The sequence below is a fragment of the Rousettus aegyptiacus genome, unplaced genomic scaffold (genome assembly GCF_014176215.1).
Source record: "Rousettus aegyptiacus isolate mRouAeg1 unplaced genomic scaffold, mRouAeg1.p scaffold_m13_p_7, whole genome shotgun sequence".
Taxonomy (NCBI): Eukaryota; Metazoa; Chordata; class Mammalia; order Chiroptera; family Pteropodidae; genus Rousettus; species Rousettus aegyptiacus.
In genome coordinates, this window is record NW_023416310.1 from 106998173 (window position 1) to 107023314 (window position 25142).

General features: G+C 46.5%; 1 protein-coding gene and 5 non-coding genes across 11 annotated transcripts; 3 read left to right on the forward strand and 3 right to left on the reverse strand.

Moving 5' to 3' along the window:
- Positions 1-595: 595 nt before the first annotated feature.
- TRIM41 (tripartite motif containing 41) lies at positions 596-10467 on the reverse strand. Of its 6 annotated transcripts, none has more exons than XM_016158373.2 (6): positions 8890-10467; positions 5389-5484; positions 3400-3663; positions 2866-2888; positions 2539-2666; positions 596-2178 (listed from the first exon to the last, which is right to left on the reverse strand). In XM_016158373.2, the coding sequence occupies exons 1-6, from the start codon at positions 9706-9708 to the stop codon at positions 1574-1576; spliced, it is 1935 nt and encodes a 644-aa protein (XP_016013859.2). In that variant the 5' UTR covers positions 9709-10467; the 3' UTR covers positions 596-1573. The 6 variants fall into 6 exon arrangements, 4 of the variants coding, with proteins under 4 accessions (XP_016013859.2, XP_016013860.2, XP_016013861.1 ...); XM_016158374.2 differs by having other exon boundaries at positions 3400-3630; positions 8890-10465; XM_016158375.2 differs by lacking the exon at positions 3400-3663 and having other exon boundaries at positions 8890-10465.
- Positions 10468-11753: 1286 nt separating this feature from the next.
- TRNAV-CAC lies at positions 11754-11826 on the forward strand. The gene has a single exon. It is a non-coding gene; the product is annotated as a tRNA-Val (tRNA).
- A 369-nt stretch (positions 11827-12195) lies between these two features.
- Positions 12196-12268, forward strand: TRNAK-CUU. Its single transcript has one exon. It is a non-coding gene; the product is annotated as a tRNA-Lys (tRNA).
- A 3587-nt stretch (positions 12269-15855) lies between these two features.
- TRNAV-AAC lies at positions 15856-15928 on the forward strand. The gene has a single exon. It is a non-coding gene; the product is annotated as a tRNA-Val (tRNA).
- A 6723-nt stretch (positions 15929-22651) lies between these two features.
- TRNAK-CUU lies at positions 22652-22724 on the reverse strand. The gene has a single exon. It is a non-coding gene; the product is annotated as a tRNA-Lys (tRNA).
- Positions 22725-23179: 455 nt separating this feature from the next.
- TRNAA-UGC lies at positions 23180-23251 on the reverse strand. Its single transcript has one exon. It is a non-coding gene; the product is annotated as a tRNA-Ala (tRNA).
- Between the last annotated feature and the right edge of the window lie 1891 nt (positions 23252-25142).

The window sequence follows — 25142 nt, forward strand, 5'->3', positions numbered from 1 at the left end:
CATTCCTCCAAAGGGAGTTACAATGCAGAAAAGTCAAACTCAGGTTAGTGTAGTCTACATCAAATTGGGTCTTTTGTTAAAATACTTTAAGGTAGGGCAACTCACCAGAAGAATTGCTGCTTAATTATAGTTCCTTTTTACTCCTTCCATAACTAGGACTAAATATTGTGGAGTAGTTTTAAGGTGTTCACAAATTGAACCCACTGGCCAAATGAAAAATGTTGAGGCATAGTCTGCATTTCATTTCCTTCTCCCTTGAGAAGGTAATAAGCTCTCTCTTGCTTGAGCTTCAACTTTATGGGATTTCAACTAGAAACACTTGTGTAAAAAGATATTTCAGTATGTAATGTTCCTAGGTCCTGGGCTTCCTTGAGAGCTATGGATCTTGAGGAAACTATAGCCCTGAAGCCTCAAAGCAGTAGAGTCTTAATGTGCCAGTTAAGTAAACTGGGTAGGAATTCTGTCCAATCAGTGCTCAACAAATGTGGCAAGTACAATCTCATTTACCAGAGAGAATAGCTTACTGTGGAAGAGTTAGAATGGCTTGTAAGTTACATCCTTAGTTTCTGTCCTCCTAAAAGGAATGGACTCCACAAAAGAAGCAAATAAACTTTATTTCCACAACACAACCCATTTTCCCTTTTCCCCAGGAACATAAATTGACCTGGGCCATCAGGGCACAGGACAAAAGCTGATAAGTGACAGAAGGCAAGGGGTTATTAGAAAAATAGATTATACCCAAGGCTCTCCTGGGGACCCAAACCCGTTCCCAGGTTCCCCATCAGGGGTCACCAAGTGGAGGGAACTTAAAATTTTGACATGAGAAGATCGAAACTGACAAGGAACTCCACTCAACAACGGAAAGGAGCCTGGCAGTGAAAAGGGTGAGGTGAGCTTTGCTCCTAGATGAGTGCTGGGGAAGAAAATAATTTATTGGGGGATGTAATGATATGTAGTTTCAATCACGTCGACCATTCCAGATCTCTTACTGAAGCTAAATTCTGGCCAGTCTATGGAGGTAGAAATTGGGGGATCGAAGGGAGGTTTAGAATCCCTTATTCCCCTGGCGAGTAGACGGTTTTTATGTACCCAGCTCTACCCTTTGCCCAGCCTGCCTCCCCCCAAAAAGGTTCCAAATCCCTTAGCCAAAACTTGTATCAGAAAATGGAATTGGAATGGGTGGGGGAGAGGGGTAGTCATGAGTCTTGCCCAAACCCTCCAGCCTGGCAACTGACACGAAGGCTGAAGAGCAGAGGTGGGAAAAGAGAAGTTCATGAAGTAATGTATCCCCTCCCCTACTCAAATGCAGGCCCTGGGCAGATGGAGGGAGGGAAGACCAGGCAGCTGTTACAGGGACCCATGCAGACCTGTTGGACAAAGGTGAGAGGAGGCCAAGCTGGAGGCCAGGAGGGTTCTTTAGGCTCCTAGAGGGAGAAGCAGGGTCCTGGGTTGAAGGAGCAGGAAGCAATGCAGTAACAGGAGGAGCCTCTGAGTCCCCAAACTTATGGGCCACCCTCCAGCACCACCCGCCCCACCAGTGCTGACCAGAGGGGCCCCTGCGGGTGGCAGGCTGTCAAGGGCACAGCTTGATGCGGGTGCCCTTGGAGAGCACCCGGAAGAAAGGGAAGACACGCTCGCCCAGGAAGGCAGCTGAGAAGGTGTGCACGTGGGCCAGAGTCTCCGCATTGTAGAAGCCCAGGCGCCCAGCCTCATAGTCCAGGTACACGCCAAAGCGCCGTGGTTTCTCACTTGGGCTCAGCAGTGTCTGCTCCGTTGAGCTCTGTGCCTGGTAACGTTTGCCATTGGTGCCCACACACCATACTTCCCGCTGGAGCAGGGGCTGCTGGGGCAGGTGGAGTCGGCGGCGGCGGTGGTGATGGCGCGAGGAAGAGCTGGCATCCCCAATGCCCACAGAGGACCCCCCAGAGCCCACCTTCTCCTTATGATGGGTTGATTCGCGGGCAGCGCCCACCGCCCAGCCCCGCCGCCCACCCACCTCTACCTCCCAGTAGTGCCGGCCGGAGCGGAAGCCCTGGGCCCCCAGGACGCAGCAGTCAGCTGAGAAGCGCTTGGAATGGTCAGCAACCTCCTGCCGCCGCTCTGCCAGGCGGACCCCCCGGCGGTCAGGGGACAGCATCAGGGCCGGGTGAGCCGTGTCAGGGTCCAACGTCAAATCCACTTGGGAGGAGGAGGACAAATATGCCAGGGCTGGACTGACTGTTTCCTGTCAGCAGCCAACTCCAAGGTCTAGCCCTTCCTAATGCCCCCCGCTTTCCCACCCCCAGCTATGTTCTGCTTCCCACCCCTGCCTAGAGGCCAGGCTCAAGTTCCTATGGGCGCCACCCTTTTCCCCACTCTTGTTTCCAGGACACCTACCTGGGCTAGGACAGAAGCTACTCTTGGCTTCAAGCCCCAGGTGGCCTACCTGAATCGTACTCCATCTTTCAACCCCCACTCTTCCCCTGGGGCCTATCTTCCCTCAGAACCCAGGTCTGTGAAGGGAAAGGCAAAGGAAGGTCGTACAGGTGACCTCCCTACCTCGGGCAGCCTGACAGAACATCCGGCTCATTTTCCTCACGATGGCGTCTGTTAGGAAGTCATGGCTATGGGGTTGGCACGGGTCAGGGGACCAGACCTCTGGGGGCTGCAGCTGCACCTCTTCGCACCTGGAGGAAGGGGACCAGGCAGGGGGTGGGACCACGATATTCCCAGAATGAAGCGCAGAAGCTTAGGAGAAGGAGAGGAAGATTCAGGAGGCAGAAACTTGGGTCCTGGGGAAGGAAGGAGAGGGGCAGGACAGCCAAGAGAGGCAAGGGTGGGGACCAGATGCCACTGGGTCACAAAGGATAAAGGGTGGGAACACACCTATTGAAAGTCTCCTTGATGTCCTGGGAATAACAGAAACACAAAGAGGGAGAGGGAGAAAGAGACAAAGAGACAGTCAGCAGCGCAGGGATGGATCCTTTCTCCCAGTCTGGTTTCAGCCAGAGAAGGGCTGAACTTGAACAGGGAGTGAGAAAAGCACCTCAAGGCCCTCAATAAACTTGCATCCATCTCAATCATCCCTGTGCCTCTGCAAACCTGACTCATCCTGTTGTGCGCCTAGGAAAAGAACTTCCAACCCCAGTAAAAGAATTTTCACAATATGGCTTGGTTATCTTTTTCATTAACTCTCATTTAAAACCCTCCTCCTACAACTGAATCTTCTTTCTTTTCATTCAGTAGAATCACACACATGCCACATTCAGCAGTAACTTTCTCCAGTCTCAAAAGACCTTTTGGTCTTTGGGTTAAATCACTGTGGGTTCCTCCCAGTGAGAAGAGGCAGCTCTGGACAGGTATTTGTTGCCTGACAGCAAAAAGGGTGCTGGGGGCGGACAGGGAAGGGGCACTGCTCACCTGGAGCAGCCGCAGGCCCCCCTGCTGGCTCCGCTCCTGGGCCTCAGCCAGCAGGCGGCTCAGCTGGGCGGCCTGCTCCGAGAGACGGCTGGCTGCCGCTCCCGCACGCCCCAGCTGGGTTTCATGCATCTCTCGGAGGCGCCGCTCCAGCCCTGCCTGCTCTTCGGCCAGAAACCGAGTCAGTCGCCCGAACTCTGAGGCCACAGCTGCCAGCTCTGACTTCATCTGGCTCTGGGATGATGCAAAGGGGATGGTGGATACCACCTCAACACACAGAAACATAAACCTCCATTTTGCAACTGCAGCCCCTCAATGCAAGGCAAAAGAGCCCTACATCCCAAATGGAAAGAGGCACCTGTCCCCTTCCCCACCTCCTGGCCTTACCGGACATCACTGCCTCACTCCCCGCACACTGGTCCAAAACTCACCCACCTCTGCCCGCAATACTGATCTCCACAGTGCTACCTAACTTGACACTCTAAACTTACATATTCCCTGAGAGAAGCCTTCCCTCTCCTCAGATCTAAAGCAAAACCACCCCCATAAATACCATTGTCCCTCCTCATGGCAGAGATCTCAATTTAGAATGTTTACACTGGAGTGCCTTTAACATCTTTTTCCACCACTGCATTTTACACTGTCACAGGGTCCTTGGACCCTGGCACAGTGCCAATCACAGAGTAGGCGCTTGGTAAGGATTTTTTAAATGAATAAATAAAAGATTCAGAACTCAAGACATGGAGTTAGGGTCCTAACTACCACCAGTAACCCTGGGAAAGTCATCCAACTGCAGATCAGAAATTGGCAAACTTTTTCTGTAAGGGACCAGATAACATTTTATACTTTAAGGACCAAGAGGCAAAATCAAGGAAGTTATTATGTAGGTACTTCTATATGTAATGAGAAAACTTCTGTCCACTTCTATTCCATTTCCCTGGGTGGGGTAATCCTGGAGGTAGGCATGCTTTTTGCCCATGTATCATTAGCTGGAGACATTCTTAGGACAAAGAGTGACAGGCCAGAGTGGGGAGGGAAGCCCTGACTGGCCAAGTAGCCGAACAGTTTCTCTCTCTGTCCCAGTGACACTCAGATCCTAATACCTTCTCTGTACCCCAGGAGCCCAAAATTCTCAATTTGGGCAGCTGGCTGGAGGCAAGATAACTGCCCCCAACTCTCAGACTCAGATTCTACTACTCAGTGCCTGCCAGCTTCCAGCAGCAGAGTCCCTGAAGTGTAGGTGGCAATGAACACAGGCTCTGGGAAGTGGCAAGGCCCAGCCACTGGCCAAGTTGGCAGGCAGTGGGGTGGGGAAGAGGTCAGATGAGAGCTTGGTCTGGTCTGACCTCAACACCAGACCATCCCAGTGCCTGCTGGCCTTACAAAAATAGGGCAGGTGAGGGGCGGGAAATTGGAAAAAAAATATCTAAAAATACTCCTTGGGGAGAGGTGAGCAATAATAAAAAATGGCTGAGAAACACTGGAGTAGAAGATATTAGGTCTCTGTACTGCCAACACTCACCAATGCCTCCCCTCCATAAAATACCCTGGCCCCCTCTTGTGCTCAGGGTTGCTCTGTCTACCACCTACCACCTACTCTGGGATCTGGAGGTTCTCTGACAGCTGTGATGTAGATTTTGCCTTGTCCCCTTCTGCCCTGTGCTGTCCAGTGCGGTGGCATAGAGGTAGGGGACACTGGCTGTGGGGCTGGGTGTCTGGGGTAATAAGCTTGCTCTACAGCCTGGAACCAGACACCCAACCCAACCACTCCCAGCTGGGCCTGCTTTTACCCCACTCTAGAACCTGGGAATGTACATACCTTCTAACCTTCTAAAGCCTCTTTCTTATCAGGACCCTAGGTGGGTGTCTACCTCTCTCAGGCCTCAGCTGCCCTTCTTCTGGAGACCTAGTCACCACTTGTAAGGGTGGGCAACCCATCTTCCCTGCCCTGACCACAGAGCCAGTCAGTGCCTGTCCAGGACATTCACCCACCTTCAGTTCTGTCACCCGCCTCTCCTCCTTGGCTTTCATTTTTTGCACAGCCTCCAGGTGCTTCCTCAGGGGTTCCACATGTCCCTGCAGTTTGGCCTGAGAGAATGGTAAAAGGAAAATTAACAGCCTGGGCTGTGAGAGGAACCTACTCTCAGAACCTACCTCCCCCATCCTCCCTGCAGTGGGTTGGGGCTCAAAGCCTAATCTAAATCGCAAGTATCAAATGACCATCACACTCCCGTCCTCCCCTTTTCTCTTCAGAGAATGACAAAGGCTCCAACCCTCTGCCTGCACTCATGTCCACAAACCCCAGACGTGATCTCAAAAGGTTGGATCCAGATGAATATTCCTGCCTAGGGTCCCTTCCCCCTCATAGGCAATCTTCCTTATAACTTTCATATTTATATACTTTTCTGATTTTGTGCAAGTGATAAAAATCCTTCAGTGGTTCTCCACCACTTGCGAAATATGAGGCTCTCATTGCCCCTGCATTTCTAACCTTCCCTCCTATACCCACTCCTTCTACACAGACTCAGTTTTAGCCATGTAACACTTGTCTTTTCCTGGGTATAACTCTATACCTTTATCCATGATGTTCTCTCTGTCTGGGAATGCTCCTCTCCACTTGGCCCAATGCATTCTTTCTTTAAAACCAAGCTACCTGACCATGGCCCTGATCCTCCCTGCCCCTAATTTCCTCTGGGAGTCCAAGGAACAAGAATACAAGCTTTCTGACACTTCCCAGAACTGGAATCATTACAAGTTTGCCTTCCCCAGGACATAGAAGCCACTGGGGACAAGGTCCCATTTTACTTATTTTAACTATGTTTCACTCTGTCCATCTACTTTCTCTCCCACTCAATTACTTGCTAAATGGAAGACAAAAACATCTCCTAAGGTTTTAACCTTCACAGCAAATATGTACTTGTGCTCTGTGTTCCAATCATTTATAGGAGTCTTTTCCTTTAAAGGGCTCTTAGAGTAGAATGGTAAGATAAGCCCAACCTGCTTGCTCTTTCCTTTTTTGTCTTCTGTGTTTCTCCTTCCTTTGCTTTGGGAGGTAACACAGGACAGATGAGCTCAAACCTATACTCCAATTTGAACCTGAATGCAGCCAGGTGACTGAAGCAAGCCATGTTTCCAATTTCCTCATCTTAAAATGGGAATTGAGAATAGCAGAATCTACCTCATGGACAGTATATTTAGCACTGTGTCTGGCATGCAGCAAAATATTAGTCAATATTATCTAGTATTTCCAACCTAGGCCTTAAGCTGCCAACAATAATGACCCTTGAACTAAAGAGGTTACTAACCCAGGATATAAAAGCCAGTTGTTGCACAGGGTAAATGGTTGTAAAAAAAAAAAATTATAGTAATAATATGACAATCAATCTATAACATGTAAACTATACACAATTTTGCCCTTTTAGATTATTTTCTACTTTTCTCAAGTAGTATTAATAATTTCGACTCTATTAATAATTTATGATGCTTAAATTTCCCACTTAATATTTTCCTAAATTGTTGACAAATAGAGTACTATTTAAGAGAAATTTTCAAGGACCTTTAATATTTTTGGAACTCTATGAATACACCATTTGTGTGTTATTACCTATTCGATAAAGAAATATTTCTACAAAACAGCCCTGTGCCAAGCTGATGTTAGTCAGTGTACATATCTGAAAGGAATACCTGCCGGTAAAATAGTCTACACATTAGAAAGAGAATCACTCAAATTAGTTCTACATAATAAAACATGTATTTACATTTGATGATCAGTTAATGTCAGATTATTTGTGTCTATGTGACCTCCCCAAAGGCAGAACCCTACTGGACTGGCATTCAATAGATATGGCAAACACAAATTAAAATCCAGTTTCAGAAGCTCTTGAGAAGAGTCTTGCTAGGGGAGTGTGGAGAAGGGATATTCTTCTGTCCCATGGATATTCCACCCTGGGATCAAGTTAACAAAGTCACCACGCATTGTTTGATGGGTACAGTTAACCAGGAACTGAGGGAATATAAAAAGAAAAGACAAAAGGAGTTTACAACCTCCCCTTAATAAAGTGGAGCTCCAAAAGCAGGTAATATTACTCACTGCAGTGAGTCTCACACTAGGCTGGCCTTCTAAAGATATTTTCCCTGTCATTAATTGAGAATCTCTAGTGGTAGGGCCCACTGTACTTCTTAAAATCCCCACTAGCAATTTAGACAATCAGCCACATTTGACAATCATTGTGTGGAAGGAATAGTTAACCTGTCAGGAGGGGATGTGGGTTTGTCTTAGCTACACCACCCATAGCTGAGAAGCACCAGACGACATGTTACTCTAAAATTGGGGTAATGCTAATACCTAAACAAGATTACTGTAGCAATCAGGAGAAGGTGTGAACATACAAATCATGATACAAAAAAAGCTCTGTGCCAAACATATTGAAGTTACCCTCTTCTCTTCCTTGTCCTACTGCTTCAATAAATAGTGCTATTTGTGCTGGCAGTCTCACAGCCAAATCTTTACCTGTGCCCAAAAGTCAGGATCAGAAGTAGGAGGCAAAATATTAACTAAACTAGAATCCAACTCCAAGAAGTCACATGTCAGAGAAGTAAAACTGACAACCGAATAGTGATGACATCATTAACAGTATGGGGTGAAGGGATGTCATAAGCATGTCCATCACTTTATAACAGCTATGTATAGGTATATTAGGTATACACTCAAATCTGTTTCCCAATCTGTAAAATGGTTACATAAAGCACATCATACAGGGTTGTTCTGATTTTAAATGGTAGTCCATGAAAAGTGCTTAGCACAGTGCCCATATATACTAAGTAAATAGAGACTTGCCCAAATGAGTAAGCACAGAGCCAGGACTTCTGACTTAAACTCTCTCCCTTTTTTTGTGAATCACCAGGAAAGGTAAGGCCTTCTGGCCAGTACATCAGAATTATAAGGATCCAACAAAAGTCCTCAGGAGAACTAAACTACATTGTGAGGTGAGTGGAGAACTTATTAGTAGGCAAGTGCAAAGCATCTGAGTCTAATGCTAGGACTCACTACTATGTTCCTGCTCTTCAGAGCCTTTTCTTGTTGAGCCCCCACGTTCTTCCCATCTCTAGCATCTTAAAGAGACTTAAGATTTGCCCAAAGGAAAATCAGACTGGTGATAAAGCTCTAGAGGCCCATCATTTGCACCCCTACACTTAAGGACAGTGGAAGTGTGAAACAGCAGTGGCTTTTTCCAGGAGACACAGCCCAGTGCAATGCATCACCAGCTTTGCTCAATTTCCTTTGAGGATGCCAGTCTTCCCTGGTCTTCTTCACTGTGTCTACTTTGTCTGTGTACAGACGCCTTCTCGCTAACCCACCTGGACGCAAGTGCTTAGATAAGAAGAATCAGCTCACCAGTGCAAGAGGTTCTTTGGTGGGAAGATACTTCCTTTTCCCAGCTCCTCCTACTTCCTCTCCTCCCCCACTATACTCCCATCTTCTACTTCTCTCACCTTGTACTCCTGCACCACCTCCTCCAATGGCACCACACTATGCTGTTTGTGACTCCTGGATTCTCGGCACACCACACAGATGGCCTCTTCGTCCACCTCGCAGAAGAGCTTCAGGGCTTCTTGGTGTTTGGGACAAACGCCCTGCTCATTCCCTCGGCTCCCCCGACCAGGGGCTGGGTGCATCTGCCGAATCACCTGGACCATGTTGGCCAGCTGCAGGTTGGGGCGGAAGCTCCGCCTGGGAAAGCTCTTTCGGCACTGGGGGCAGGTGAAGCACCTCCGAGGGGCTGGAGGCGGGGGCAGTGGTGTGACGGGGTCTAGGTCCTCTTCTTCGTCCTCTTCCAGCACTTCTTCCTCGTCCTCCTCGTCCTCCCCCCTCAGGTCCTCCTCCATGTCCCCCAAGTAGTAGTCCAGGTCTTCCTCCTCGTCCTCCTCCCACACGTAGTCCATGTTGTCCCAGTTGGATCCGCCCATGCCACCGGTCCAGAATACACCCTCCTCTTCCTCCTCGACCTCTTCTTCCAAGTCGCCCTCATAGTCTTCATCCCTCATGGGGGTATCCCACCCCCCACCGGCGCCCACAGCCTCCACTTCCTCTTCTTCCCCGTCCTCTTCCTCCTCTTCCTCCTCCTCCTCCCGGTCTAACTCGTCCCTGTCCTCCTCATCCTCCCCTCCCCACAGCTGGGTTACACACACTCGGCAGAAGTTGTGCCCGCAGCCGATGGACACAGGGTCCGTGAAGTAATCCAGGCAGATGGCGCACACTGCCTCCTCCTGAAGGGTCTGCACAGGGTTGGGTGCCATGGCAACGGCAGCCATCTTAGTGTCCAGTCAGCCAGTGTAGATGGTTGGTGGGGGCCTGGGGGGCGGGGGTCTTCCCTCTCAGACACCCTGACGACCCGGCTCCACCCCCAGCCCTGACTCTCCACTTTGCCTCAAGCGCAGCCAGAGAAATGTTCTCCCGACAACCCACTCTTCCACAGTTTCCAGACGATAACGGTGTCTCTGCGAGGGGAGGGAACGGGGCTGAGCGATACCGCCAAGTCCCTCAGGTGGCCCTGAGTGCAAATCTGCCCCAACGCTCCCTTGGCCTCCTCATAAACCCCCGCCCCTCCTCACTTCCTGGCTCCGCCTCCTCACTTCCGGCCTTCCTCTCAACACTTCCGGCACCTACGAGCCACCCAAGCTCACGAGTTCCCTCCGCGGTCGCGCTACGCCCCCTTTTTCCCGCCCCGGCCCCTGGACGACAGGAAACGGCGAGGAGACGCTCTAGCAGGCACTCAGGAACAGGACGGGAGGACTAGAACGATGGAGGCCCACGTCTCTGTGGTGCAGGGGAGCGGGGAACACAGACGAAACAGAACCGTCCCCCCCTATCCCCCGCCACTGGGGATAAACTTCGGGAGACAGCGGAATCCCTTGCGACCGTCCGCTCTGGGTGCTATGACCGCATCGGCCCGGCGCCATCCTACCGGCCAGACACGGAGGATTGCGGCAGGGACTCCCCACAGCCGATGCCGGAAGCGGAGGGGCGGATCCCAATCAGCACCCTTAAGTATTTCCGGCCCTTGAAGGCAGAGGTCTCCGAAGTTGTTTGAGGATTTGGGACGTCCAACGTAGACGATCAGGGGGCGGGGTCTGAAGCAGTGTGGTAGGTTGGACCAGAGACCCTCCCCCTTCTCGCTATAGTTGGCATTTCCACACCCATTTTAGAAACTGCCGTCCAGTCACTGTCGTATTATTTAGAAGAACTTTCCTCACTATATATCAGTAGAGGGATAGTGACAAGTCATTACATGCACATTCACACAGAACACTCTTTGGCTGTAAAAAGAAATCCTAGATGTGTTCTTAAGTGAAAAAAGTAATGTACTCTGTGTATACTGTGTATACTACCATTTGTTAAAAAAGATAGAGGAGAATGTTAAATGTATTTAGCATTTTTATAGTCCTGAGTTTACTCATATAAAAGATAATAGTTCCTGTATCAGGGGGTTTTATGATATTAGAGTTAATGTCATGCAGAACGATTACAGTGTTGTTTAGCACATAGATGTTCGGTTCAGCTATCTATTATAATTGTCTACAGCCTCTGGAAGAATACTAGTAGCGAAGTTGTCTGGGAAGGCTGAGGGGCTGGGATAGGAAAGACAGGTTTGTTTATGTCGTTCTGTATCCTTTGAATTTTGAACCAAATCAATGTATTACCTTAAAGGGAAAAAAAAATTATAAGTGCCATCGATTGATTCAACACTTTCGGAGCTGTTCACCACGCGTACTCTGCGTCCCAAGTGCCTCAAGATCTGTTTTCATGGGTCCCAGTAAGAGCAAGGGTTCATACTGGGTTTGTGGCATCGATTTTACTTGAGAGAATTCTATCCGGGATGTAGAACTGTATTAGTAAAGACGCCTTTGTGGCACCCGGAGCATCTCTGCCAAGTAGGTTATTTGTGCGATAGAAGTAATACTTAATGCTTTTTAAACATGTCATTTAATTTTTTAAAAAGCGGGGAAAGTTACAGGACCGTAATTCTTGTACAGAACACCCCGTGGGTGCCGGCGCTGCCTGATGCCAGTGTTGGGCATGCAGAATTTTCTTTTCGTCTCAGGAAACTCCAGGTGAACCCGTGCTTCCTGGCGGAGGGGGATAGGGGGGACTACGCGTCCTCGTGGGTGAACTATACTAGGCCATGCCAGGAGCAGGCCCTGCTGTGGCAGAGAAGCGCGGCCACAACATCTGAATGCAGCTCAGTCGGCCAACGCAAGGAGTCCAGGGTCTTGGAACAACTTTGTTTTTGTTGAACCGCGCGATTTCCGACCATGCGTAGATTCAGAGTGCCCTCAGTCAGAGATTTCTGCTAACGGTTTCCGTAGTGTAGTGGTTATCACGTTCGCCTCACACGCGAAAGGTCCCCGGTTCGAAACCGGGCGGAAACAACCTTTTGGTGGTCTAAACTTCATTTCTACAGTAACTTCATCTCAGCGCCCTGCGAAGTCGTTGTCAGAATATATATGGCTGTATCTCCTTTTTGGTCAGTCGGCATGTGAAGCAGAACAGAGCCACTTTACAGCGGGCCCTCCGTAAGTCCCCTCGCAATGTAATTTTTAGGTCTCGAGCTGCACCTAATCTCTTGATCTTCCTTCCCCTCGGGAGCTCTCTCGGCTATCTTCCACGTTCCGTAGCCTAGAATGGAGCCGCGTGACGGCGAGTGCTCCATAATCCTTGCGCAGTTGTTTAAAAGTGTGCCCACCCCACTGTATATGAATTTTGATCTTCTGAGACTGAATTGAGAAACGCTGCTGTGTGCCCGGCTAGCTCAGTCGGTAGAGCATGAGACTCTTAATCTCAGGGTCGTGGGTTCGAGCCCCACGTTGGGCGCAGCTAATTTTGGAAACCGAACCTTTGATATGCAAAAACAGTAAATTCTTCAAATAATCGCTAGTAGCTGAGCGAAGCAGTGAGTTTGAGGGTTGCTGTGGACGGACAAACATCCCCCCCCACCCCCCATTCCGCCTGCTGAAGTCCTCCCACCGATGTTCAATGCGGATAAGGTGTCTTCAGTTTACCGGGCGACCCATACGGGTGTTCTGGACTAGCTCCTTTAGGAGGAAGGACGCTTAACTTCCAAAGCTGCGGTGGGACTCCAGGTCTTCCCTGGACGTTCGTGAGCCTGCGACATGCTTGCACCTTACCAGGTAATGTAGAGCTCAGGATCCCTGCTCTCCCTTCTTCGCCGGATTCCGATGTCCGCTCCAGAAATATGCGCTCATCGTCAGCGTATTTAGTGTCTTGGTGCTCTATTTTAAGCGTCGATCTTTTGCGAAATGTCCCACACATTCCAGCCTCTACATTCCCCCCGCCCCCCGCCGCCACACACACATAAAGTAATATAAAAATATCCTTTATTTTGGAACATCTTAACACGACCATCTTCAGTTTACCGGTTACGAAATTCTTCATTAATTCCTACTGAAATTAATTCTTGTTGACTGTTTCTTTAGTCCTGCAAATTCAGCCCATTTCTATTTGCTGGCTGGAGAAGTCTCCCCACATACACAGCAGACCACAGAGAAGTCTGCTGATCATGAAAAGCTGGGTTATTAACCTTGCTAAGCGACGGATAGCGTCGCTTTCCGTCTTAGAATTGTGGCAGGATGGGGTTAGCATGACACCCTGTGGGGGCAGTCTGGACAGAGTTTGTAAAGTAGGCAGAGTTGCTAATTCAGGCCTCGCTCCTCCGTCCCTGGGGAGTTAAGGTCACGATGGTCTTATTTTGGAACGTAAGGCTCTAAAGCTGGAGTTGGAAAAGTGTCAACCTTGACATTTTATTTTACCCAAATGCTTATGGATTCGTTGGAAAATTGTGGTTTCAGGGTCTTTTTTTTTTTTTTTTTTTTTTAACCACCTTCACTGGGACTGGAAAGCATTCCTTAAAAAAAGGCTGTCTTTTTCATTAAAGGGAAAAAGTGGACAGACTTCTCTTTCTTAGGTGCCAACAAACCGAGGGCTCGCGGAGCTTTTGCTACAATTCTTGCTTTTCTGTCCTCTCCACGCCTTCCACGCAGCCCCTTCCTCCAGGCCCGGTTTGAAATCTTCTGAATGGCTCACACTGCCCTTGGCACAAAGGAGTCATGGTAATCATTTCAGACGTTCAGCAAAAGCGTGGGACTCCTGTAGGATCTTTGATCTTTATCCCGGGTGGTGAGGCAGAGGGACTCACTCAGTTTTACATTTTAGAGGGATCCTACAGAAACCATGAGCATGGGGTGTGAGGGGAATGAGGCTGTTTCAGGGTCAGGGAGGAGGGCTGGAAGGATGTAATCCAGATCAAAGGCGGTAGCGCAGGGACCAGGCAGCAGCAGGTGAAGGAGTTGGATGCATGATTTGTATCCCGACCAGAGGAGGAAGCTCCTGGGTTTCTGTTTTAGATCAAGGGTCCCCAACTCCTGGCCACACAGCAGGAAGCAAGCAGTGGGTGAGAGAACGAAGCTTCATCTGTATTTGCAGCCCATCCCCAGAGCTAGCATCACCGCCTCAACTCCACCTCAGATCATCAAGCATTAGATTATCATAGGGGCACCGTTCCCTCGTGCCAAAAAGGGTGGGGATCTCTGCTTTAGTTGGTGTAATAACCGAGATCAGAGACTGCGGATTAGGGGTGGGGGTTGAGAGAGGAGAAAGAAGGAAAGCGGTTCCCCGCTTATCCGTGGTTTCCTTTTCCCTGGTTTCAGTCAGCCGTGCCCCTCCCCACCAAATAGTAAATGGAAAATTCCACAAATAAACAATGCCTGTTTTAAATTGCTCCCGGTTCTTAGTAGCATGATGAAATCTCATGCTGTTTCAATCCCTCTGGTTTAGGATACTAGTCATCCCTTTCTCCAGGATATCCATGCTGTATATGCTAGTTAGTCAGTTAGTAGCCATCTGGGTTACCAGATCATGTGTCCCTGGCATCACAGTACGTGTATTCAAGTCACCCTTATTTTATTTAATAATGATTCCAAAGTGCAAGAGTAGTGATGCACAGTTCGGATATGCCACAAAGAAGCCATGAAGTGCTCCTTCAAGCGAAAAAGAATGTATGTCTATTGGGGGAAAAAATGTAGGGTTTGGTGTTTCTGTGGTTTTATGCAATCACAGGCGAGGGGGACGGTTGAGGGAGTTGGAACATACCTCCTCTGAAATAAGGGAGGACTACTGTAATGATTTCAGTCTGGAACAGGTTGGGAGGTGTCTAAAAGGAAACGCCCAAGACACGTGGATCTGAAGTTTGGGGAGAGCAGTCATTGCAGGAGCCACAAGCGGGGATAGAGGGACGGTCAAGCTGTGAGGGGGGATCTGACTCTTCAGGGAGATGGCCTCGGGTAGATGAAGGAGTTAGAAGATGAGGAAAGCCAGCAGCGAAGCTTCCAGAGGCCAAGGGAGTTGAAATGTGCAAAAATGTTGGTGGAATCAAATTATGGGCTAGGAAGGGAAAGCGGCAAAGGATTGAGCTACCTGCAGGTTCCTGGTGACCTTGAACTGGACCTACGCAAGATGGCCTGATGCTCTGAGATCTGGTGAAGAGGCTTCAGGGTCACAGTTGTATCAAGGATCCCTGCTTCTTAGGACTCAGCCTTTGTTCCAATTCCTGCCTCCCCAGGTCTACAGGACTCAGCGTCGGCGACAGGAAAACATTTTGCAATATTAACCTATCGATATTACTCTTCAATTTGCATATATGTAGATCTACGTATAACACGTGTTAAACCTCACACAATTCTTGATATTAAATGCTTGGACTGATGAGTTTTATTTTTACAAAAGACTTAAAAGATTTCATTACATTTTCAAAATGTAATGAAATTGTCAGCTTTAGTTAAATATCATTGACTTAAAATTTGATATTAACTTTAACCTCCCCTTTATTTTTATAGGTAATTTTGCATGATTCATAAGAAATATGTAATTATTTTGAAAACACGTAGAATCAATTTTATTTTTTACCTATTTATATTTATGTTCATTTACATTTTGACAAAAATATATTCAAATCTCACATACTTTGAAATGCCTTTTGTTTTTTTAATCCTTTAGATTTTAACTGTCAATAGAGCACAATATATGTGAAAATTTAAACCCTACAGCTGTCACCCTAGAAGAAATGGGAATTACGAACAGAGTTAACCAGTCTCAAGTTCCCGAAGCTGCTCTTTAGAAACTACATTTTACCTTCCCTCCTGCGAAGCCCACTGCTTTTGTTCACTTTATTTTTTTTTTAATTGCTGGACATGGCTGATTTTACGGCTCACTAACGGTTGCGCTCTGCACTTTGATAAAAAGTGTTACCTGGGGACACCGAGAGATTTGTATTCCGGTGCGGAGCAGTTTGAAAGTCTCTCTGATCTGACGGCTGATAGTGGACGACTTGAGCAGTGACGTGACTATACGTCTTATAAAAATTACGGAGAAGCCCCTTCTCAAGTGTTTCCGTAGTGTAGTGGTTATCACGTTCGCCTAACACGCGAAAGGTCCCCGGTTCGAAACCGGGCGGAAACAGCTAACTTTTCCCGGCATCACAGAGTTTCTTTGATTAGTGTTTGTCTCCTTTAGTCATTTGTCGTTGGGACATATGTGCACCTATGTGCGTACGTTTTATGATAGTTTTATTTGTACTCCCATATTTTCTAGTGCATTGCTAGTTCATTTAAACTAGGATATTCCAGATCTCTAGGTCGGTGGTGAAAAGAGAAACTGCCTTCAAAGGACTAAAATCCTAGACGACTAAAAGGCAACAAAATGCGGGAATGACACGCAACGACACACGAAATATTAAAAATGCAAGAAAGAACGAGCTAGAAATGTATAGTGGAAGAGAGGCCGAGGAAGTGTTCCAGGAGGATGGAAGCGGTGGCAGTGACCACATCGACAGCACTTCTTGTGGCTGCGTTTGGGTCTGTGGTCGCTGTCTCCCGCAGAGGAACATAACAAGGCTGTTAACAGGGGAGGCTACTGAGGCTCCGACAAGTCACAGAAGGTGAGGAAGCTTGGGGGATAGGAAATAATAGACGGAGCTAAAGGACGGAGAAGGGGAAAGAAACAGGGAGCCGGGGAAAAGCGTTGGTTCTGCCAGCAGCCCGTTGGGTTCTGGTGGACGGTTGGGAACCTGGCGGCTCCAGCTCCGCGCCGATGGCAGTCATGATCCCTCCACACGACAGACGCCACCACGAGCGAGTCGAAGTTTTCCCACCCTGTGTGGTTTCACTCCCAGCCCACACCTCCCCACCACCTGTCCTCAGAGGGATTACCTCTGCTCCTCCAGTGGCGCCTTACCTTCCAGCTCCCCGCGTCCCACCTGGAAACCCTCCTGGCCTCTACCATGCCTTCTTCCCACTGTCCGGTGCGCCCTCAGCGGTAGTGCAGGGGGGTCAAAATGACCACTGGTATCTTTAGAGTTGTCCTGGTCAGCCGCCCTCTTCACCCAGCCTCATCTGCCTGGCCTCACTCTCAGGCCTGTAGGACACCCGTAGGTGTGTTGGGAAGCAGGCTCCCGAGGTCAAGGGAAAACAGCAGCGAGAGCCTCAGAGGAGCGGCCCAACGGCGCTCGAGAACCCCAATCCAGAGCTCTGGGTCGGAGAGATGTCAGCAGAGACCCACACGTTGTGATCCCTGCCAGCGCAGTCTGCATCCGCACCTGAAAAATTGGGTTTATGCTTTCGCACACATGACGGAACAGGCTTACACAGGTGACAAGCAACCTCTTTTCCAGCAATTCTGCCAAACTTGAAATTCAAATAAATAAAACATCAAAGTAGTAAATCAAATTCTCTTTAAAGTTTCATACACTCATCTTAAATGACCCCAATAGCCCAGTGATGGCAAAACTTTGCGAGGCCACCTGCATTCCGTAAACAATAATATATATAAATGGAGCCGCTTTGAAATGGACCCTGGGCTAGTCTGAAGATAGTGAGTTATCTCAATTGATTGTTCATAATCAGTTACAGATTGAAATGGACCCTGAGCTGCCATGCCAGAGGAACTACCTTGCACTTCTTAAACCTGGATCTTTGGAATGTTAAAATGGCAAAACAACCTTTAAACTGGGCCTGAGCTATCTTGTGCCTTGCAAAAGAACTGTTTGCAAGGATAACGAGAAAGCAGATATGACTACTGGACTGATGTCCACTGGACTGAACATTAAAAACATTATTTAGACGTAACATCACAATGTTATGGTACCCGCACCAATAGAAATGCCTTCCTTCTATGAACATAGTTGTTCCCTTTCTCATAAACACCTACTCACTGTCTTTGTCTCCTAACTGAAACATTATTTGGGTTTCTGCCTGAATCAGTGCCTCCTGAATAGCTATTCTTATTAATCTCAATAAATCCTTGTTGCCACTCACTTTGAAAAGCTCTTCTATTTTTAGGTTAATAATTCCTATAACTTACACAGACAAAAACCAATATCATGCCCATTTCTTTATTATCACTCTTTCATATTTTATATACCTTCCCAGAATTAACAGATGTACTCACCCAATGAGCTAGGCCACGGCCCCGCCATGGGACTCAGAGACTCAGAGGACCAAAGAGGGAAGAATTCTGGGCCCTGCTTAGGAGAATTCTCCAAGTTCCTCTACTGACCCAATTTCTTTTTCCTTCCTGTTTTACTGACTGGTTTGAGATGAGTCAACACAGCCCCGACTCCAAGCTCTGAACTGCCAGAGTGTCTCCTGACCTACCCTCAAGCTGACCTCCTTGGTGGCCCCAGGACTCTAGGAGGCCAGGACCTTCACTCAGTCCTGTCACTCTACTCCAAGTGGATTTTGATCTGTGCCTCAGCTAACATAAGAATTCTCATCATCTTCCTTGTGGAGACAGTAAACAAATCCAAAACAACACAACTCCAAAGCACCAGCTGGGCTGGGCAACAAGCTGTGTGAGTCAGATTACCTTTGGGTTACACTTAATGCTGACTTGTCATTATGGCTTTATATCTTTCCCAGACTCATCTTATTTCAATTAATGCTAATTATTATTCTCTTTTTGTAGCTACTTGTCAGTGGGAGCCCCTTAACACTGGCCCCTTTGTCGTATCAGCACTGTCCTGATATTTAAAAGCATCCTTGTTTCCTGGCAGCAACTCACACTCTGGAACTAGCTATAATTTTTCCTGCTCTAGGATGTGGGAGAATGTTTAGGGAGCTGGAATTTTTTCTTTCAATGAAGAGTAAAAAAAAGAGCCAAATCTGGGTGCCAAGTCTGTATGTGGTACCAAAGGTCCCTGGCCCCCCACTTCTGAGTTACCCTAGAGAAATAGTTTAAAGGATGTGAATTGACATCAAAGGTTCTATTTAATAATAATTTGATAGATATTTACTTTTTTTTCCAATAAACATTACTCTACAATGTCATTACTCTACAAAATTCTCTACCTAATTTTTTAATCTCACTAAAAGTAATTGTATTAATTTTTGTTTTATTTTTAAACACTTTTATTAGGAAATTTAAAATAAAGAGAATGGTATTATGAAGCCCCAAGTACCTGTCACCCAGTTTTAATAATTTTCTCTTTTCTTGTTTCATCTCTACCTCTAACACTGCCCACCCCACTCGCTTTTTTCTTTATGACCCTCAGATCTCACAGACTATCCTTCTGCTGTCACTCTATTGACCACCTCATTTTCTCTGTTTTTTCAGGTACTCTGTAGACCTTCGATGGTTAGAAAATAATACTAATAGATACAGATCCCACAAATTGGCTCTTACTATGGACTAGGCATGGTTCTAGGTGCTGGACATATACTGACTCATTTGTATCCTTGCAACAAACCTATGGTGTACCCGCACTAAAAGGAAACTTCATCCATTTACTCACTTATGCTGTAGTGAGAGACAGGCCAGGCCTTTTCCCTCTTGTTTGCCTTCTGATAGGCAATTAAAATAATGAACAAGTAAACAGATGGAGAATCTCAGAGAGTCATAAGGACTGTGAGAAAATTAAAGAGGATAATCCGATAAAGAAGCAGGCAAGCAGAGGACAACATTCGAGAGAGATGGGCCTGGAAAGCTACATCAGACGAAGTGACAATAAGCTGAGTTAGGAAGACAGAAAAGAGCCAGTTTTCCAAAGATGTTAGGGAAGAGGTTTTGGGGAGAGAGAGTAGAGTAGGTGGGAGCTCAGTGGGTTCAAAGATGGACACAAGACCGGGGGCTTGGAGGGTAAGGAGCTACAGCTGTATCTCCTTGGCTCTGCAACCTGACGACTCCAACCACACCATTTGCTGTTTGTGTTTGCAAGTGGACGGAAAAATGAGTGGAGGACGCTGGGTCTTTGTCTTAGAGAACTCCCAGGCTAATAAAGAACACAGTAGGACCTCAGTGAGGAGTTTTTAAGAACAGATGAATGAGCACATAGGTTCATTCAGAAGATTGCAAATAAGCAATTTACCTGGGGGTTCTTAGTGCTGTGGGTTGGTAGTTAAAGGAGAGAGTCCACTGCTGCAATCCAGGTTCAGATACCAGCTCTGCATTCCAGCTGTACAACCCAACAAGTGTCCCCCTGCCCTCCCACGAAATGAGAGTTCAGATAGATAAATTCGTAATTGTCTAAGAGATGATTATTATCAATGACACAAATGTTCAGGATGACACTGTAATTCATGAAAGAACCAGTGGAAAAAGATCATTTCTGTTTTTTTCGAAAATTGCTAGTTTATAAGAAAAACAACATTTACAAGGTGAATTTAAACCCTTAAGAATGAGTAGGCTTTAACATTTACAACTGTGATGCATTGACTCTTAATCACAAGACAAATCTTTGGTCTTTTCCATATTCAAAATCCTCCTCCTTGCCCTTAAACACTGACCATCTCAAATGACAGAAGAGAGGGTTTCCCAAAATATCCAGTGATTTTAAGCCAGTTAGTTCTGACACAGAATGGAGAAGCAGGTCATTTGGGGTCATCTTTTTGGCCACATTTCCTTTTGCAGGCAATCCTCCAGAATTAGGTTGCTCTGGCTGACATTTTGTCCTCCTACTTACTCAAAATTCACACATCCCAGGATACCAGTTTGTGACCGAGAACTGACTTTCAACTGGGAGACTTGCACCCTTAAACTCATGTGATATAATGTAAATGGCAATGAAATAATGAGGTAAGCATTTTGTGTCTCATCTCTCCTGATGCTACACAGATCCTGGGAGAATGGTTTAGTCAAGTCTCATAAAGGGAAACCAGTGACTGTTAAAGAAAGAGCTGATACTGGAGTATTTTTAGACTCATTAGAAAATGGGCATAAATATATTAAACTTGGAGATAATTTTCTGTTTCAAAAGAGGTTTTAAATGAAAATATTCAAGTGGATGGTTGATAAATAATTTACGTATAAATTATATATAATCTTTATAAGACCACAAACTACATGTATGATCTAATAATTTGTATATACCCCATATGACATCAACCAAATAGAAAATACACATTTAATTTCTTATATCTAGCTGGATTCTTCCCATCCAAGGGAGAAAATTTGCAGAATGAGAAATAACTGAGTAGGTCTTTCCAATGTTGTTGTGGCTTTGCAAGTGAAGAAAACCTGATGGCCTTTCCAAAACAGACCAGAAAAGAAAAAATAATATTGTCCTATGGAATTGGGTGATGAACCATAAATGAGAGTGAAACTGTGACTTTCAGGATCTTTTGTCCAAGTATGTTCCTTTAAGGAGCAAAAGAAGGGTTCTTTGGTCTGCCAGGCAGTGACCTGCAGATCCTGCAACGAGTATTACCTAGTAGGACAGGTAGTGAGAAGCCTTGGCAATTTTAAGGGTTGGAATAGGGGTCACACGTTTAGATTTTTTTCGAAAGCAGTAGATTGCCACAAAAGCTGTGAAGAAACAGGCAATCTCATTCATGGCCGGTGGGCGGGGATATCATCGACCTGTAAGATCCACAGCTGGGTGATTTGCCTCTTTCTATAAAATTATAATAGCATATAAGCCTTGGCCTGGTAATCTCACTTCCAGGAATTTGCCTTTAGGTGTGAGTGCAAAAACACAAAATGACAACACTACACGCTTATTAACTGCAGCATTGATTATAATAATAAGAGATTGGAAACAAATATAAATATCAATCGGTAGGCGATGTGTTAAATAAACTATGATTTATCTATAGCAGAATAGTATGCAGCTGCCAAGAGATTGAGAAAATTTTCTATGTCTTGAGATAGAAAGATCTTCAAAATAAAACTGAGCTGTATTTATATTTTTGTGTAAGATAGAGGAAAATAAAAATATCTTGCATTAAAAAAAAAACTCTGGAAGAATATGTATGCAGATATATAAGTTGTTACCTAGGGAGGGAAGGTGAAAGTCAGGTGCTTTTCACTGAATATTTTTATAGATGGTGCAATTTTTGAACAGTATTAGTGTATTACCTACTCAAAAGATGTTTTCAAAACTCATTTCGTGGTGCAGCCTCCATGGAAAATGGCATGGAGATTCCTCAAAACAAACAAACAAACAAACAAACATAAAAATACCATATGATCAGCAATTCCACTTCTAGTACATACCCAAAAGAAGACCAAGCAGAAACTCATACAGATATTTGTACATTCAAGTTCAGAGTAGCATATTCACAATAGCCAAAGGCAGAAGGAACTTACCCATGGGTGAGTGGATAAACAAAATATAGTATATACATACAATGGAATATTATTCACTCTTAAAAGAAAAATTTTGACACATGCTACAGCATGGAGGAACCTTGAAAATGTTATGCTAAGACAAATAAGCAGATATTGTATGATTCATCTTATATAAGATACCTAGAGTAGTCATTTCATAGAGACAGAAAGTAGAATGCCAAAGCCTGGAGGGAGAAGCGAATAGGGAATTACGGTTTACTGGGTACAGAGTTTGAGTTGGAGAAGATAAAAAAAAGTCCTGGAGATGGATTGTGGTGACGGTTGCACAGCAATGTGAACGTATTTAAAGCTGCAGGACTGTAAACTTAAAAATAATTAAAATGGTAAATGGTAAAATATGTTATGCATATTTTATATTTAAGAAATTTACTTTGTTTGCAGATACAGGTTAGAATAGTGAATGAAGAACAGTGTAATGCCCAAAAGCCCAAACGAATGTTGCATACAGGAAATTTTCACTGCAGGATTTCCTTGTTTTTCGGAGATCAGGAGGGATGACGGTCAGAATAAAATGTTTAACACTAATTACTCTTACACTCTAATAACGAAAAGCTAAACTAACGCCCAACGTGGGGCTCGAACCCACGACCCTGAGATTAAGAGTCTCATGCTCTACCGACTGAGCTAGCCGGGCGCACCAAAGCCTCGTTAATCAACAGTTATTAGTAATTGTTACTTCATGGTGAGCTTTTGGACTATTTGAATTCGGTTTTGAAGTTAGATTTAGCTGGAATATGATCTGGCCATTCAAAGGCTCTTAGCAGCCGGGAAGCATACCTGACCGTCATCCCTCCTACTTCAAGACCGTTTTCTGCTTGTTGTTCTCTGCAAGTAATGTAGCCCTTTTCCATCCCTGGGAAGCACAGAGCGCAGAGGGAACACGTGTGCAAACTACTGCCACTGGAGTGTTCACTCTGCGATTTTTTAATCCGAAATTGTAAGGAAGCGACAAGGGATGGGGAGGGGGGTGAGGTCCACGGCTGACTCTTCCAACATGAGCAAACGCCACGATCTGGGGTTTACATGGGCTGCGAATACGTTGCATTTTGAAACTTGGTAGGAAAGCAAACAAAAAGTGCGAACTCGCTATGGAGATGCCGGGGATCGAACCCGGGGCCTCATACATGCAAAGCATGCGCTCTACCACTGAGCTACATCCCCAGTACGCAAACGTGGCCTCCTTATATATATTTAGGAGATTTTTGAAGCAGGGAGCGGGTGGGCAGATAACATCCACCAAGTGTGACAACGCAGTTGCTGCAAAACCCTACCCGCACCATCGCAAGGGATTCTAGGAACCTCTGCTGAATGACCTCGACCGAAAGGGCGCCTAGGAGAGGACAGGGCCTGGATTAAACACCTAGAGGCAGACGGTGGAAAAAAGAGAGGAAAGTCTTTTGACGCGATGCCACAAATGAACTGTGAGCCGAAAAGAAAAGTAAAAAAAGACTCTGCAGGACGCTACATTTGTGAAACAAAAAGAGCAGGGAGTGTAGTAAAATATATAATGTTTGTATAAAATAATTCAGAATTGCTTGGGAAGAGGAATGGACTAGGGCTCAATTGGCAGACTTTTCACTGTGAACTGGCCTGTATATCTGAATTTTGAGCTACAGTCAAATTAATTCAATCCAAGAAAAGTTTACGGTGCTCCTATTAGGTACTAATAACTGCTCTGGAAAACTGGGGGTCCAGCAGTGAACAAAACTGATACAGTCCATTCTCCCTAACAACTCACTTTCCAAAAGAGGTAGAGTGCTAGGATATTGAGGGAGAGAATGTAGAAGGGTGTGAGTTTAACGTGTGGTTCCGTCAGGCTTCATCGAGAAAGGTGACATTTGAAACAAAGACTTGAAAGAGGTGAGAAGTGAGCTATGCATATTTCTGGAAAGAGAGATCCAAGTAAAGAAATCATCCAGTTCAAAGGTCCTGAGGTAGGAATCTTTCTGGCTTGTTACAGGAATAGCAAGGCGGTCCAAATGGTAGGCAGGGAGTCAACAGCTGAGAGTGACAGGAGATTAGGATAGAGAGGCGGGGTGCAGGGAATTGGGTTGAAGAACAGGTTGGGCTTTTAGACAATAGCAAAGATTTTGACTTTTACTCTGAGAGAGGTAGGTGGGAGCCACTGGAGGTTTGAGCAGAGAAGGGTCATGATTTGACTTTAACAAAATTGTTCTCACAGCCGGGTGAAAATAGGGCAGGGGAGCCGGACAGAAGGGGAGAGGCGGTTGCTCATCTGTGACAATGCAGTGGAGGGGATAAGAGAATTGGACATAATGAAGACTGGGGGTGAGGTGTGCACAATTTTTTCCTCTTGGAATCATAAAGGACTCCCCTGTGTTGGTCTGAGCACCTGGAGGGATGGAGTTGTTAAATGGGGTAGGGAAGGCGGTGGGAGGAGCCCGTGGTGGGGACAGATCAGAAGTATAGTTGCAGACAGGGTATGTGACGCCCCTTAGAACACGCAGGTGGAGATACTACACAGGAGTTGGATGTGGGAGCCAGGCATCCCAGGGGGACCTGGGCTGGAGTTGTGCACTGTGGTGACAGGGAGAGTGTCATTTAGGCCGGAAAAGTGTAAGAGATCACAAGAGAGTGAGTACAGACAGAGGTCCAAGGACGGAGTCAGGGTAGGGAGAGGAGTTGGAGGTAGCAGCTCATAGAGCTGGGGGAAGAGCCTAGAAGGCACTCAGAAAGGGTGTCAAGAAGGAGGAAGCATCAGAGGAGAGTGAAGTGAGGCAAGGCCCAAGAAGGGGCCTTTGCCTTTGGATTAAGATCGCAGTGGTCACTGGTGACCTTGATAAAAACGATTTCTGAGGAGGGTGGGGACGAAAGCCTGACCCCAGTGGCCTCAGAGGGCACAAGGAGAGAGGGAATGCAATGTTGCGACCCGCATGGCTAGAGTGTTAATATACCTGAGGGTGGGGTGAGGGGTGACACAGGATGAAGAAAAACACAGAAACATAATATAGGAAAAGCTGGGGCCAGGTGGGACACTGCACTCTGATAGAGATACAGTGACCCTGAGGCAAGCTCAGAGCGTTTATTACAT